A 17,277-nucleotide genomic window follows, 5' to 3' on the forward strand; every position below is an offset into this window, starting at 1 on the left:
CTCTCCCTGCTAAGCAGCTGGCTGCATGGTGGTGATCTCCTCTTGAGCTGGGACACCTCGCAAGGTTACTCCTCGAGGCTGAGAGACCCCTTACCAACTGCAGATCTTTGGTAAGTGACCGACATTGTGCATAACCTTGTATTATAGTGCACTAAGATTCTGAGTTGGTAGCTTTGAATCGTTACTATACCCTCTGCAGTAAGTAATAGAGTGAACCTTGCCATCAAACTTTTTGTTAAGTCTCACTTTCACAACATCTTACTTCAATAAAACCACTTTTGCTGATACCTTTGGCGGTAGTTTTTTAAGCAGTCTAAATCTTACCTGTGACAACTTGGCATAGTCAGCAGGATGGCAAGTAGTATCACTGATTACTTACAGAGGCACAGAATAAGTCCGAGTCCCAAATTCTCAGAAGAATGGGCTCGCAAACATTGGCATGACTGGGGTGCCATTGAAGGACAACTAAAATTAGCTAAAGGAAATGCTAAAGACAGTAAAGGAAAGGGAATTATTTGTAATATGTTAGGCACCTGCCTAGAAGCTGCCTGTCAGTATAGGAAATAGAGAGAAATGAGATCTAAGAGATGAAATAGAAGGCAGGAAGACAGCTGAGTTGTTACTGCCCTTACAGATTGAGCAGCTAGAGAAGCAGTTACAGTAAGAAAAGGAGAAAAAACAAAAGTTGGAAGAAAAGGTTGAGATGATGCTCATGTGGGTGCCGCATCCCCCTGACCCCATGCAAATTAGGAAGCTAATAGTGTCCCCAGAGGATTGGGATGGTGATATTTGGGGTGAACTTGATGACTACAATGAGGAAAATGATGCTCCTCTGTGTCCTGGTTTCGGCAGGGATAGAGTTAATTTCCTTCCTAGTAGCTGGTACCGTGCTGTGTTTTGGATTTGGGATGAGAACATCCAATTTACAATTGGATTTCCTCTCAGAACTGCCCGAATATGAGGCTAGACCCATCACTAAAACAGAACACTCTGAAGAATCTCGGGGTGGTGCTCCGCGATATACTACACAAACCACTCCCTGGGATCCATTGCAATTGGCAAACTTACAAGAGAAATACGGCAGAAAGCCAGGTGAAACTGAAATTGAATATTCATGGTGCATCTGCCTGAGCGGCGGCAACCAAGTAATGTTAAGTGGAGATGAAGCAAATGGTTATTGGGGTCTGGGAGTTTTCTTAAACCTCAAACCCAAGCCAGTGACTGAATCCCATTCTATCACCCGTAGGGTGGCTTATTGGGCTGGGGGAATAGGTGCCTTGGAATAAGGTGAATCTTCTATAACTCCCATCCGTTCCCTAAGCATGTCCTCCACTGCTGTCACAAAAGCCGCCTGCATACAAGCTATGCACACACAGGGAGAATCTGGTGATACCCTGGATATCCACCACGGTAGATTATGCAATATTAAAGCCACTAAATGAAGGAGGCACTTACATGTTGATTCCAGTTGGTCCTTGACAACAACTGGTAAAATTCCTGATAGATACAGGAGCACAAATTTCAATACGAACACAACAGGATGCCAAGAAATCGGGTGTGTGACCCGGACAGCAAAGAGTTAAAGTCATCGGGGTAAACAAAGCAAATGTTACATGCCAAACCACGAAAATTAATTTATGGCTCCAGGCGAGAAGCGCATGTGGTCTACTTGCTTTGCGGTTAAAAACCACAATGAAAATATTTTGGGTTTTGATGTTTTGACTAGACGAAACTGGTGCTTGCCAGACAGCAGCATGTAGTGCTTCAGTTCAAGTACCAACCCCAACCCCAGTAGAAACTGGGAAGCTATAGTACACATACACCGCATAGCCCCTGCACTCCCCGATTTGAAAATTACCAATGTATCACAGAATCCGATTTCTGCTGTGGCACAAAATGGAATTTCTGGCATAATAGCAGTCTTGGAAAAACGGCACACTATTTCCAGAACCCACTCCCCATACAATTCACTAATCTGGCCAGTCCGAAAGCTGGATGGGAGATGGCACCTGACAATAGATTACTGGCGCCTAAATGCCAACACAGCTCCGCTAACAGCTGCAGTACACAATATTGTAGCTTTAACAGCCACGCTACAAGCAGCCACACACCCATGGATGGTGGTACAAGAGGTGAAATATATGTTCCTTATGGTCCCCTTGCAGGAGGAAGATGAAGAGAAATTTGCTTTTACTTGGGAAGGTATAAAACATACCTTTAACAGATTCCCACAGGGCTATAAACATTCACCTACGATTGCTCATGCTGCACTTGCTGAACTTTTACAGACAGTCTCACTTCCTCAGGGTGTGAAACTGTACCAATATATAGGTGATATTCTGATTGGAGAGACTTCCCCTGAAAGAGAGGGGGAAGCAGCAGCAGCAGTGTGGCAAGCACTATACAAAGCAGAAGTTGAGTTTCCACCTGAAAAATGTCAAAGACCGAGTAGAGAAGTAAAATTTTTATGTATCTGGTGGATTGCAGATAGTGCAGCAATTCCACTGGACACTCTAAGTAAAATGGAACAATTGCAGAAGCCCCAATCTAAGAAAGAAATACAACAGCTTACGGGTACTTTAGGGTACCAGAGGAAACATGTACCTGGATTTTCTATCATTGCTCACCTACTGTACTCATTTTTACAAAAAGGAAAACCATGGAAATGGAAGCCAGAACATGAAAAGGCAGTCAAAACCCTAATACAGGAATTAAAGACGTATCAGCCACTGGGCCCAGTACATCCCCGTGACCGTATTATAGCAGAATGGGGTTTTGCAGAACATGGCACTTATTGAAATGTATTCCAAACTGGCTGAACAGGCCAAAAAGGCCTTTAATGTTTAGCTCAAACACATTTAAAGAAACAGAACAGACATATTCCCAGTGGGAAAAGGGACCTTTGTCTTTAGTCCAAGCAGTTAAACAAGTTGAGAAAATACACCAGGGACAGCCTAGAGGGCCATTTAATTTGCTAGAAACAGTTCTGAAAGGAACTACTCCCCCAGAACGAATTGCACAGAAACCCACTATCAGGAAATTGTACGCCTACCTGATGGGAGTAGCAGACAAAATGCAATTGACTGAAGGACATACAAAAATTCCCACATTACAAATGCCTATAAACACACAGACCCATTAGCACTAAACCAGCCATTTAAACCTTCGCCAATTCTAAATGCACCTCCCCTCACTGAGAGAACACTGACTGAAGGCGTTTGGTTTACCGATGCCTCAGCAAAGAGGGTAAAGGGTAGATGGCAGTCTGAGGCCACTGCATTAGACATTACCACGGCAAACAAGTAATAGAAGAAGGTAAAGGTAGTGCACAAGTAGAATTAAGGGCAATTGTTTTAGCAGCACAAAATGGAGCAAAAGTAATCCATGTTGACTCCTATGCTGTGTGGGCAGGTGCCACACAATGGCTTTGCCAAAGGGAAACCCTAAATTGGGAAGTAAATAGATCTCCAGTTTGGAGAACTGAAGATTGGCAATTATTATTAGATATAGCTAGATAAGCGCCATTTAAACTAGGATGGGTAAAAGCCCATGTAAAAAATGACCAGCCAGCTACAAAATGGAACCAACAAGTAGATGACTTAGCCAGAACTAGGGGAATAAAAACAGGAGACGCGCCAAATCCCGAATGGTACTGACTGGGAGAATGGTTGTATCAGTAGGCCACACAGCCCAAGAAGCACTTTATTTTGCGGCTCAAAGCCGAGGTTGGCCTCTAGACAGGAAAACATGTGAAATCATCCTTACAGAATGCCCCCAATGTAAATTGAAATTGCAAACATATCACCCTGCTAAAGCATAACCCCTACGTCTCAATAAAGGAAAAACCCTATGGTCAGCGAGGCAAATTGACGACATTGGACCCTTCAAACCCTCCCCAGGATATCAGTACATCCTCATGGGAATAGAAGTTGCCTAACTATGGCAACTAAATGGTCAGAACACCATCAGGGGATTATCCTCTTGGTTTTCAGGCTACCGGCCCCCGATGTCATCCAAAGAGACAATGGCTCACATTTCTCCAGCAAGGAAGTGCAGGAATGGGCAAAGCAGGAAGACATTCAACGGGTATTCCATACCCTTTACTATCCCCAATCAAATGGGATAGTAGAAAGAGAAATGGTCTATTAAAAAGGAGTCTTAAACCACACAAGCCCCACTGGGATACTCGATTGCCTAAAGTGATTCACCAATTGAATAACCGATACGGACTAACAGGGAGCCCAGTCACTCGTGCATTCTTTCTGTCAGCACCTTAGGGAGCACCTCCATCAGATGTAAAAATGTACCCTATTGGCCCTTCAACCAGGGCAATCCATTATGGTAGATTTACCGCAAATTTGCACTGTCCCAATAAGAGTAACAAAACCCTGTGGCCCTTTGGCCTGGGAAGCAAAAGACAACAATGGAGCTAAACATCGTATTAGCGCTAAGTGGATACATCCTAGCCACTAACTAGAAGGGGTAACCAGTCCAGAAAAATCCCACTGAGACTTGTATTGTTTTTTTCCTTTCAGGACGATACCAGGAATGATACTGGCACACCTCCCCTGGAGACCAGGCTAACCATCGAGGGATTGCTTATCCTTCTCACAGGAGTAATCATTGCCAGCATGGACCACATTCATTCACACATCAACAAGCCCAACACACAGGATGGAAACCTTGCAATTCTTTTGTTTATGCTGATCAATACAGTAACTATAGTACATTTTGTGCCATACATGTTTAAAATTGATGAGAATACAGGAATAATGGGAAAACCAAGACAAAACCTAACAATGATAATCACTGGTAATCACAGCATGGTAAAAGCAAATAAAAGTCACCTTATTTTTGCTACACCAGGTGACAAAATCTCTACTGAATGTAATGTAACAAATTATTCAAAGGGAAACACCTACGTGGTCATCAAAAGGACAAATCAAACTCAATCAAAAGCAGAGCAAACTGTTTTTCACAACCCAGTTGTATAATTAGTTTCCTCTTTAATGACACAACTATAGAAGCAGTATGCCTGTTGACAGATACAGGGAAAGATAAAGGAAATGGACTATCCCTAGAGGTCACGCTAACACCTATTCCCAGCCCTCACACTACACCAACAGCTACCCCTACTGCCTATTAACCTACTCCCTATTTTATTACTCCCACAACCAATCAAACTACATATCCTGATTGCTGAAATTGGACGCTATGCTATTAAATATACAGGCCAGCAACAAGTGCTATTTAATCCATCATGGTCCCTCAGATGCATGGAACTATCAATGCAGGTTAATATCTCTGCAGTTAAACCTACTTGCTCACCATTCCTAAATACATCCTATACAGGATAGTTAGCATGGTTGCATGGGCGAACCCTCACTTCTCCAAAATGAACATGGAGGAATGTGATGGGCGTTCTGGGGACAAGATTAGGAGAACTAAACAGCATAGACGCTGAAGTTTTAGCAAATAAATTAAGCTCAGCAACAAGTGATTTGCGTAAACTAGAACATCCATTTCGATCATCTTTGCTGGCACTGGGAACTAGTCAATGGCTTTTACCTGATATATTGCCTAAATGGGAAAGAATTAATGAGAAGGACCACCAACTAATTGCAGATGCACTTGGCATTGCCCAGAATAATGTCTCTCTAGCTCTTAGCTTTATCAAAGCTCAGTTATGGGTGCAATTTACTGTAGTGGCAATTATAAGGAAAGGCACTGAGATTCAAAAGCTAATTTGGAAAATGTGACTCAATTCAAAAGGGATTTCCAATCTTGGTGGTATCTAGTCAATCTCACTTATGACCCCACTGACAGTAAAGCCACAGCTTTTAACAATACGCAATGCTTCGGTATACACCATATACCCAATCATTGCGCTGGGATTAAATCACAATGGAACTGTACTCTACCCATTAGAACATAGAGTATGGGCCCAACAAAATGGGAACAAATGGCAAACTGTTGATGTTGACAAATCCATTGTACAGGAATAACAAGGATTTATTTGTGAAAGTAATACCAGTAAGGCCCAAGACATTTGTCTTGACACCAAACAAAATGTTTGCCATTCATATTCAGCTCCTGTCACATCCCACCAATTGTTACAATCTAACTACACATTGTATCAAGATTTATTACTCATTCCCCCACTGGAATGAATCTCACTTTGGTAAGAAAACTGTTGCAACGTGACGACCTGTGTCAATTGCTAAAACGAATTCAAAACAACAGACAAAGAATCCTGATTCTATCATGACACAGAGAAGATATACCACATCCTAGAAAAAGTGAAGAAAGATGGAGAACATCACTGGTGGGAAACTCTCCTTGGATGCTCACCAACATCAACTGGAGCTTTGAATTTAATTTGTTTTGTTAGTCCTGACTTTATTGTGTTTATTGCTCGTAATCATTCTGTATATCAAAGTTTGGCAAATAATGAAACAAATTGTGTTAATCCAACATGTAAAACATATGCAATCAACTGATTCTGTATGTGCAATGGTATATAATTAGCATTAATTGTAATGCTTAAGCTAAGCAACTCATCAGATAATTGTACCCTTACCACTCACTGATCTGCAGTATGCCACATATTTATGACATAAAGGCAAGAGGTAACCGTACTAACACCCTATGAGTCGATAAAGTGGATTGACTGTAGTCACGGGGTGGAGTGTGATGGGTGCACTCGACTCCTTGACCTTACTAGTGGCAGTCTGGTTCAGGCTCCAAAAGAAGTAAAGGCCCAGGCCATAACCGGGCCAAGAACTTCTCGAGTTCCAATCTGTTCTCTGAAAACCCACACAGGAAGAGGGTGACATGGTGAGCATTGATGCATATGGGCTTGGAAACTGGAACACCGACCATGCAATTAACACATGAAGAGCAGGTGCTTCTTCCAAGACTCATTTGTCAAGGAACAAAGTAAGTTGTGGGTACAAGGAGTCTCATGCCTACCTTTTCCATCACACATAACTTGACTACGAGCCAACCACTTTATTCCATAAATAGGACAGCCTGAGTGAGCCTTTTTTGAGCTCTCCCTGCTAAGCAGCTGGCTGCATGGTGGTGATCTCCTCTTGAGCTGGGACACCTCGCAAGGTTACTCCTCGAGGCTGAGAGACCCCTTACCAACTGCAGATCTTTGGTAAGTGACCGACATTGTGCATAACCTTGTATTACAGTGCACTAAGATTCTGAGTTGGTAGCTTTGAATCGTTACTATACCCTCTGCAGTAAGTAATAGAGTGAACCTTGCCATCAAACTTTGTTAAGTCTCACTTTTACAACATCTTACTTCAATAAAACCACTTTTGCTGATATCTTTGGTGGTGGTTCTTTAAGCGGTCAAAATCCCCTGCACGTGACAAGGTGCCAGCAGGTAGTACCCAGTATCTAACAGCTTTGGGATTAAGAATGACTACTGAATCACGTTTTTTTGTGACTTCTACTTGGCTTCCGGTTGCTGTTTACATCAACTTTTATCAGGCATATAAGGGCTTCACAACAGAACTTTATAGCATCCCTGTGTACAAACCCATAAAGTTTTGAAATCAGGAAGGGAAGAAAGGTTACTTCAGTCTGGAACTTATTGATACCAGTGGTTGACCCAAAGACTAGGGTTAACAGGCTACAGAGATACCTATTTCCAAACCCTGACAAGGATGTTTGGCTCTGTATAAGACAGATGCAGTTGCAAGTTGAACAGGGTAGAAAAAGGATAAGAGTGGCACAATGCTCTCCAGGTTTCTGACTTGGAATACATACTGCAGATCAGTGCTACTGGCAACGCTGCAGCCATGTTAAGCCTGCCCCAGAAAATTCACTACAGCCTCTATGCAACTGAAGAAAAAAAATGAATCAAGGATACAAATGGATCCAGTTGACACTTGTCTCAAAATAGGAAAGCTAAAAAGCGATCACAGGATGAGATAATTGCTAGCATAGCTTTTTGGACTTTAACGTCAGGTACTTTAAGCACAGGGCATTAAACTGACCCTAGGGTTTAAAAAAAGCTCCAGGCATAAGATACTGTCATCTGCCAGTTATATAAATGGAAACCTCCTGGGTGTAGCCTGAATCTCAATGGGTCTGTTTACAGCATCTACATTCTGCTCTTATCCTAGAGGTCCAGACCCTTTATACGGTAAATGAGAAAAATCAGGCATCTTTGGAGGGAGATTGTCAGCACTGCAATAAATACTAGTTATTTTCCTTCCAGATTTGCTTCCTCAGGTAGCTTCAATCTCCCTCTGGAGAAGTCTAAAGTATGAATCATTACCAATCTAATACAAAGAGACTGCTTTATGTCAATACTTACATGTGACTAGAAATATATGTTCCTGATCTCAGCATTAAAAAAAGAAAAAATAAACAAAAACAAACATATGAAGAAATACCTCAACAACAAAGACTGTGTTAGAAACTTGTTTTTAAGTGCCTGAGCAGCTTTTAAAAACTGCCTAAAACAACTGCAAGCCCTATCTAGCCACCCTACGATGTATACTGGGAGCATACCAGGGGCAGGATTCCTCTGTTCAACTGAAGACATCTACAGCAGTGATATCTATGTCTCACTAACAGTTCTATACTTCCTTGATGGTCAGTGGAAAGTAAGAGGCACTTCAGAAGTGCAATTCATTTAATACTGAAGTAGATGTCTCAAGTAAGAAGGGTGAAACACAGTGTAGAACTGACTATTTCTATAACAAAGATGTCCAAAGTTTGGTGAGTGAATTCCATCCTCTGTAGCCTCCCATAAGCAAGAGAAGATAAGGAACGTATTTTTTTTAATATACAGTCTTCACTGACGTACTCAGCAAAGCAAGATATCCTCTGCAGGTATGTGAGATCCCCAGGGCCCAGTTCTTCCCTCCTAACAAAGTATTAGAAGAGGTACTTATATCCTGTAATTGTGCGTGTATGCATAGGTGTCTCAACAGCTGCATTTGCCTGTGCATTTCCATAGCAGGTCCTAAGACGTATGTAAAAGGCATTGTATCTACTATAGACCAGGGCTGAAGTTCCAAAGCTCTTTAGTGACCAGAGACCCTGATTTACAATTTCGGATCTGGCTGGGTCAATGATTTGCAATATGATTTAGGCCTTTAAATGATTCAAACTCCAAGAAAAGGAAATATTTACACCAGTAATCTCATTTCAGTCCCTTAAGTAACAGTGTCAAGATTTTTCCTGTATATTTTATGAGCTACAAGTATTTAATGGGCACCTAGAGCACCGCTTTCAAGCAGTTAACAAATCTACATACAAAGCAAGAAACCAGACATTGATTCATGTAAAAACTGCAAACAATGCTCAAATTATTGTATTTACTCCTGACATCAAACTGCAGTCTGTATGTATGAGTGCTTTTCTTACCCGGTCACCCTTACCACCAGGTAGGCCTGGAGGACCTGGCAGTCCAGGAAGTCCAATATCACCCTGGGGACCCTGTGAAAATAAGTCAAGGATGTAAACTTACACAATCTGTTTTAAAATGAGCAACTAAGGGTCATATCCTGACAAGAATATGGGGCAGAATCTTATTTCCAGAACAATCCTAACTTGATAAAAGAGGATTATCTGATGAAAATAGAGCTGATTCAAAATACAGCCCTTTAAACAGCATCTTATTATGATTTTATTGCTGACAAACACAACAGAAATGGCTTACAGGTCTTTCCACCCTCCAGTCCCTCGACAACAGTCTGGTTCCCTTAAAAATACTTCCTAAGATCTTGTACTCTGTGATTTGCGCATTCCTCTGTAACAGCAGGCTCTTTCAGCCAAAACCTCCCCAGCTATGCTTCTGACTGTTACTAAGTAAATAGTGCTGGAGCACTGGTAAAAGGCGGCATTCATAATCTGCTCCATTCATTATAGTTTCACGTAGCTGTTAGCAGAAAGCCGGTCTTTCACTGCTCCTGTTACCCAAGTACACACAGCCCACACAGGAGTGTGCAACCCAACTTTGCACATCACAGGATTTATGTTTTCTTAAACAGAAGAAAAAGTCCCACACATCTCCATATACTTTAAAACAGCATTTGCTAATATTAGTCACAGAAGACTGAAAAAGAAACTCAACAATCACTCATTTCAACATTATTTTCAGTTCCCTGCGTGGATAAATGGGTAAGTGTAGTTCCAGATGATACCATAGCTCCTTGAAAGTAAACATGAACACTGAATATGGAAATAAACTGCTTACCCATTTCCCTGGTAAACCTGGAGGACCCGCAGGACCTGGCTCCCCTCTGCTACCCTTATAGGAAATAGAAGGACATCATTACTTCCTGAAATATTTCCTGTGAACAGGGACTAAAATATAGGTTTTTTTCTTAATGTTTAGTGAATTACACTACTTAGCAATTGGCTTTAATCAAGACTTCTGTTTCCTAGTGCAAAAATATCACATGCATTAAAAATAGTGAAACTTCCTAAGAATTCTAAACATTTTTAGTTAACAATGGCATACAATATTTAGCTGGCATTAAATGATTCAACTAATTCATTCTGCTAAGTGATTATGCACAATCAAGTCCCCTTCATGGGATCGCACCTTAGAGTTACCTGTCAGGAACACATTTACTTCACTAAGACAACTCTGACACGTATGCTTAGTTTTAGGCTTTTGCTTAGTTTCACCAACTGAACTCCCACATTGATCACATACTTAAAAGCCCATGATCCCACATGTACAATGGACAAATGTGAAAAGTGTGTGCAGAAGTCATGCTTAACAAACTCATTTAGGTTAAAAAAAAAAAAAAGTCTAGATTGTTAATGGGAAGGGTAACCTTTAAAAATCCCCATTCATAATAGTGATAAGTATAAATACGCTTTTTTCTGGATTTTTACTTTATATGTTCACTTCAGATATGTTCATCCATTCAGATCATCATATTCACATTAGTGTTGTAACTCTATCTCTTAATGCAGCCATTTGAATACATACTCTGGGTAAACCTGACATTGAGTCAAATTTTCAAAGATTTTATACAATTTTCAAACTAAAGTATCTTTCTCAAAAGGGTTTTGTCTCTTATGATTAAACCTTTCACAATAGCTCAATAAGTTTTGTACATTTACTCTCACCTGTACAGATAAATACCTGTACAGATAAATACAAACACTGTCCCAACACAAGCCTAAGTCTCATTTGAGAAACTTTTCTTACTTCCACAGCGTGAATATGTAAGGGGTACTTGCTATAAAAGCATGATATAGCATTTAAGATAATAAAATATCAAGAATTGAAGTTATTAGATATGTAAGTAGAAAACCTGCTATATATAACTTAGAAAAGTTTGGATATAAGCAAATCTAAGCATTCTAATGCTGTATACAACAGATAATTTTAAATATAGATATTTTCTTCATAATTAGAAAAATATTGTGAAATATTGTGACATACTGAACAATAAAAGGAGATGGCAGACATGGCCTTTTACACCAGGTCATAAATGCAATGACAACTTCTCACACAAGCTTAGGAAAACTAACTCTACAATTCAAGAAATAATTAGGTATCCCGGAGAGATCACAGAACCAAACATAAACAGACTTTTCGATTCATTTCCTTCAAAATATCCTATGCTGTTAAAATCACTATCCTTTTAAAGCACTTTCTATAATTTCTAGAAGCTTTTTCATGTTAAAGAAAAAGAAAATAAGAAAAAAAAAAACAAATCACCTTCATCTTACAACCCAGAAGATGCATTAACCTTTTTGAAAATCTGTTATTTAATCACATAATTCTGTACTACATCTCTGACCTGGAATACTACTACATTTCTGATGCAGGAAGGAGAAAGATTAAAATTATGATCAGTATTAGAAACTTGTCTCCTCATATATGTCATAACATTCATATCTGATTGCCCTACAGCTATAAAACAAAAGCAATGTCACCTTCCATACAGTAAAAATAATATAATAAACCTCTTAAGCACATCAAAGGTTCTGTTGGTCATACAGAATGCAAGAAAAATCTTCCATTTTATTTTAAATGCAAAAAACCTCTTTTGTCAATTATACACTACAGGCACTTTTTCAAACACCAATGCTTTCTAAGGTGGTAAAAAAGAAGGTTAGTATACAGAAGACTGGAATACAAAAGGATAGTATTTCCCATAAACACTGACATTATGTCTGTAAGGACAGATTACTTCAAACTAAGGGCCACCACTACAAGATCTGCAGAAGTTGTGTTTTAGCGAGTAAGAGGAGAACTGTAACCCAGACAACAATCAGGAATCCCATTGGTCCATGGCATTATTTAAAAGACTGTGAAGCTTCATCCAAGTTATACCTGACTGAAATGGCCCTGGGATAGGATTTACATTGAGCTAGTTACTCTTGGTTCCCTTCATAGGGGATGAAGAAAAAAAAAGCATCTTGAAATGTCCTCATGTAAACATTTTAAATACATCGCCAGTCATGTACTAGAAGCATCTACATTTTCCCCACAGCCTATAAGAGGGTTTCTGTAATAACTGGTTCAGGTGTTGACATCTGTACTTGGTCAGATGAAACCTCCTTCTGTGCTCTAAGTTACTCATAGGCAATAATCAGAACAGAAGGCAGTTTGGCCATGTCCTCAGCCTACCTTTCTTACATGGCGGCCCTATATATAACACAGGCCACTCACAAATCAATGGGCATGTTGCACTGGTTTTAACAAAAAAAAAAAAAAAAAGACCAGAATCTGTATGTTTTATGCACTTTGGACACACTTCAAAATTCTTACTTTTCCTAGAGGTGGAATGCTTGAAGAGGGAAAGTAGCTACTCTGGTTTAGCATGAGCTGGGACAGACTGGCTTGCACCCATGCTGGTAAACTTTCCTGGCCTACAATGAAGGGAGGCAGCATGTGGACTCCCACTGCAAATGGTCCCTGAAGTACTCTAAAACTTGGCCGCTGCCTAAAGATTGTTTCAGTCAATGATCTTAGACAGTGTGGACCAAAAGCATGTCCAGGACTGCTCCAGCACTTTAACAGTACAAATAATTTGATTTCTGTTAAGTATACTATCGCTTAGCATGTGACTACTGCTGAGGATAAAGTCATTCTCTCAAAGGACGGCAAGGCACCTGTGAAATGGTAGGGTGTGAATTGGTAGTACAGCACCACAATACTGAACAATACCAGGATGCAGCCCTTCCACAGCTGATATGCTAGACTGTGATTACAACAAAATCTACCTTCCCTTTGTTCCAAGGGAGGATTGCTGGACCACTCAATACATTTAAATGAAGATGTAATGTCTCTCTCACAGTTCTGTTAGATCTATATTTAGCCTTTGAATGTAACGTACGTAAGGGGATGTTACAGGATCCACAGCAGACCTTCCTTTAGGTTGTCTGGGATGGTTTTCATCCTCACTGAAATTTTGAAGACTTGATGCTTTTGTAGAATTCCCACAAGCCATTACAGAATGCATTCTCACGCTAAAACAGTTTCTTTCACTGGTTTATTGATTTCATGTTGACCAATTGATCCTGTTAAGGATGCCTCTGTTAGCAGAACAATAATAAGAATGAGAATATTCCCCAGGTAATTTGCATCTCACTTAGCTGCTCAGATAATGGAAACACTAATTAGAATCTCTTGACAGGTAATTCACAGTGTATACTGCAATAAACTCTCCTCTTCTTAAAAATTTTGTTTTTATAATACATATCATACCAGGTTTTAGTATATTCAATAGCAGTGCCATATAGAATTAAATCTGCACAGAGTAAAAAAGAATAAACAAAGTACATGTTGCAATGAACTTTTTTAAACTTAGTATTCTGCAGTCTTTTGCAAAAGGTAACCCATTTATCAATTATATGCCTGTGAGACTTTAACTTATCATAATTATTTTCATCCAAAATCTCAGAGGAATTCTTAATTTAGGTTTAAGGATTTATCCATGGAAGCATTAACAGGACTCTTCCCTTGACCTGCAGTACAGTACCAAAAAGCATCCAAAAATATAAATTATTATTTGCTAGAAGAGTAAATATACAGCAAACTTTCTCTGAGATTTTAAACGCACCTTTGCACCTTTCTCAGAGTAATAATTAAATTGTACTGCTCAGGATAATGGTAAGAGATAGGTGTAGCATGAAATGTACCTTCCTCTTAAGTGTGTCATGCTTTGGGCACAAGCAGCAACCTAACAGCTGCCATTCTTTTCAAGGGTGATACTGTGGCCAAGTATAAAGGACAGAGACCTTTCATACCAGCTGCATCTATAGTGTTAACTGAAGTCTAGGACAGCTTTAGTGCACCAACTCCATAATAAGTGTATTTTTTACCCAGGTTACTGTCTACACTGCTTAGGAGAAGCCAAGATTGGGATATCTGCTGACATCCAGAGGTCTAGCGTGCCCAAAAGTCAAAGGAAGCTGTTGTTGGAGGTGGAGGGGTAAAGAGTGAGGTAGCAGACAGGAATCTGACCATGCAGTTTGGAAAGACGGGGTGGATAGTATGAGAACTGGAGAGGCTTGAAGATACTAATCAGGTTTGGCTGGGATATGTAGTCTGTGAGTGAGAGAGGAGAAAGTGCTACCTGTACAAACCATGCTGCAGAATTGTGCAAGGTCAGAAAGTTTAGTTATATCCATCTAGAGGCTTAGGTTTACTGGACAAAAAGCATGCCTGGCAGGATGGAAATTGTTCTTTTGACTCTGCTATAGATTGTGCAATGCTAACCCCTTTAGCTGTATCTTAAATGTAAACTATGACTCACCACTTGTGGAACACCTCTGAAATTATATATATAAAACATGTCCACTAATACCTAAACATATCATATAAACTGAGGGAAGGACATTTCATCCTGTCACACTACCAACACCACTCCACCAATACCAACTATGGAAAATGACCCATTATTTCAGTTGGAGTCATGTAAATAGAATATGATAGAAAAACTACATTTTCATTATAATTGTTAGGGTAACCACAGATACATTTCAGGGTAGGTAAGACAAAAATATCTTTAGAAGACTCAGAAAATTATTTAGCTGAAGTAATTTAAGATGCTGAAAACAGTATTCTCATCTAACTTTAGGTTGTCTGACATTTTAGTACCAAATCCAAGGAACTCTCCAGGCTCCTTCTTTATAATGAGCAGAGAGACAAAGGCACCTCCAAGAGAGCAAGTCAGCCCAACCCAACCTGACCCCTTCAGAAGTCTCTTGGAGTGGGGCTACGGTATCAAATCTTAGGCAGCTAGATACTTAACCTCTGTTGTTAATGTTAGGAAAACATATATTACATCCTAAATCCTTAACAATATATATATATGCTGGCCTGCCTATACATCAAGAGTTTGCTCAATTTGCTAGGCAAGTATTGAACTTTAAGTTAAATGGTTACTTAAATGTTCCAAGCACTCTTTTCACTGCAAAACCAGAGGATGGGATACATGTTCTCCAAATGCTAGCAATTTAAAGGTTAAACAGCTGAAGAAAAACAAGGGATGAAAAAAGCAGGGGCAGGGGTCAGTATTTTCTGCAGACACAATATGAAAAATTAAATCTTACTAAATCTCAGCAAATAGGAAAGAAAATGGTTAAACAGCTTAGGGACCATGGCTAAATTCCACTGATTAGGAATGACACTCCGATGTTTGAGAATTGCTTCCTTTGGGCCACCTGCCATGATGACTGGCTTAGAAAGGTTTAAATCACAAATGAGTTTGGTAATTACTTGGATTGGCTAGCATAATATAAGGCAAACATAAGGTTAACTGACAAAGTAATTAGAGTGGAATGGAGAATATGTTTGATTTAGAAACAAAAGACAAAATTTTCATGTTGCTGCAGTTGTTTTTCTTTTTTACTGAACAGATGAATAGTAAACTAAATAAACAAAAGCAAAACTTTTTTTTCCGCTCAGGTGCCAACTTAAGTTTTCTAAGGAAAAGCAATGGTAGACTAAAATGGTACTTTTGAAAGTAATCTTCTCCTAGGGAGATTTGTCCGAGTCTCCCAACACATGAGTTTGCCTATTTTTAATTAGAGCTAGTTATCTTGTTTTCAACCATTTGATATCTTCCCTGTGAAATTGTAAAAGGCAAAAGGCCAAAATTTGAATCTGCTGCTTAGTAACAATACAGTTCCAACTACATTCCAACAGTGGTTTAATAATGAAAACAACATTGAAATGACATGGTTTATGCCAGAGGATGCTACAGGCTATTTGGTAAACAGTATAGAAGTATTAATTTGTCCCACAAAGTCAATGATGATTGCTTAATAGCACTCCATTGTGCAACTCCTCAAAAAACTACACACTAGTTGAAGTGAAAATTTTCTCTCAAAAAGATGTCTTTTGCAAGTAGCTAAAGCTGAAAAGTTAGGCAATTTTTTAATATAACACAAATATAGGCTTGTTATTTTTCCCTAGTGCAGATACCAGCCTGTTGTCCATATTAGCAGAGTCAGCCTTGTTATCCCCCATGAACCTTCACTGGACGTCCTTTCCTCTATAGTTCTGACCCTCCTGGAGCTACCAGCCATGCTGTCTTTCCCAAGTAATAATGGAAAGTAATTCACCAAGTAATTATGCCTGTGAGACTTTAACTTATCATAATTATTTTCATCCAAAATCTCAGAGGAATTCTTAATTTAGGTTCAAGGATTTATCCATGGAAGCATTAACAGGACTCAGTAATTCAGTAATTCACCAAGTAATTGGTGAATGGAGTCAAATCCAGTTGGCGGACGGTCACGAGCGGTGTTCCCCAGGGCTCAGTACTGGGGCCGGTCTTGTTTAATATCTTTATCGATGATCTGGATGAGGGGATTGAGTGCACCCTCAGTAAGTTTGCAGACGACACCAAGTTGGGTGGGAGCGTTGACCTGCTCGAGGGTAGGAAGGCTCTGCAGAGGGACCTGGACAGGCTGGATCGATGGGCCCAGGCCAACTGTATGAGGTTCAACAAGGCCAAGTGCCGGGTCCTGCACTTTGGCCACAACAACCCCATGCAGCGCTACAGGCTTGGGGAAGAGTGGCTGGAAAGCTGCCTGTCAGAAAAGGACCTGGGGGTGCTGGTCGACAGCCGGCTGAACATGAGCCGGCAGTGTGCCCAGGCGGCCAAGAAGGCCAATGGCATCCTGGCCTGTATCAGAAATAGTGTGGGCAGCAGGAGGAGGGAAGTGATCGTGCCCCTGTACTCGGCCCTGGTGAGGCCGCACCTCGAATACTGTGTTCAGTTTTGGGCCTCTCACTACAAGAAGGATGTTGAGGTGCTGGAGCGTGTG

General features: G+C 40.2%; 1 protein-coding gene across 2 annotated transcripts in view; it reads right to left on the reverse strand.

Moving 5' to 3' along the window:
• The window catches only part of COL9A1 (collagen type IX alpha 1 chain), a 78,858-nt gene that overhangs the window by 13,507 nt on the left and 48,074 nt on the right, over nucleotides 1-17,277 (reverse strand). For both annotated transcript variants that reach the window (XM_076333009.1, XM_076333010.1), the window contains exons 29-30: nucleotides 10,226-10,279; nucleotides 9,394-9,465 (exon numbers count right to left, since the gene is read on the reverse strand). In XM_076333009.1, the coding sequence (XP_076189124.1) occupies nucleotides 9,394-9,465; nucleotides 10,226-10,279 (126 nt within the window). The remainder of the gene's footprint in view (nucleotides 1-9,393; nucleotides 9,466-10,225; nucleotides 10,280-17,277) is intronic.

This window comes from Aptenodytes patagonicus, chromosome 3 (assembly GCF_965638725.1).
Source record: "Aptenodytes patagonicus chromosome 3, bAptPat1.pri.cur, whole genome shotgun sequence".
Lineage (NCBI taxonomy): Eukaryota > Metazoa > Chordata > Aves > Sphenisciformes > Spheniscidae > Aptenodytes > Aptenodytes patagonicus.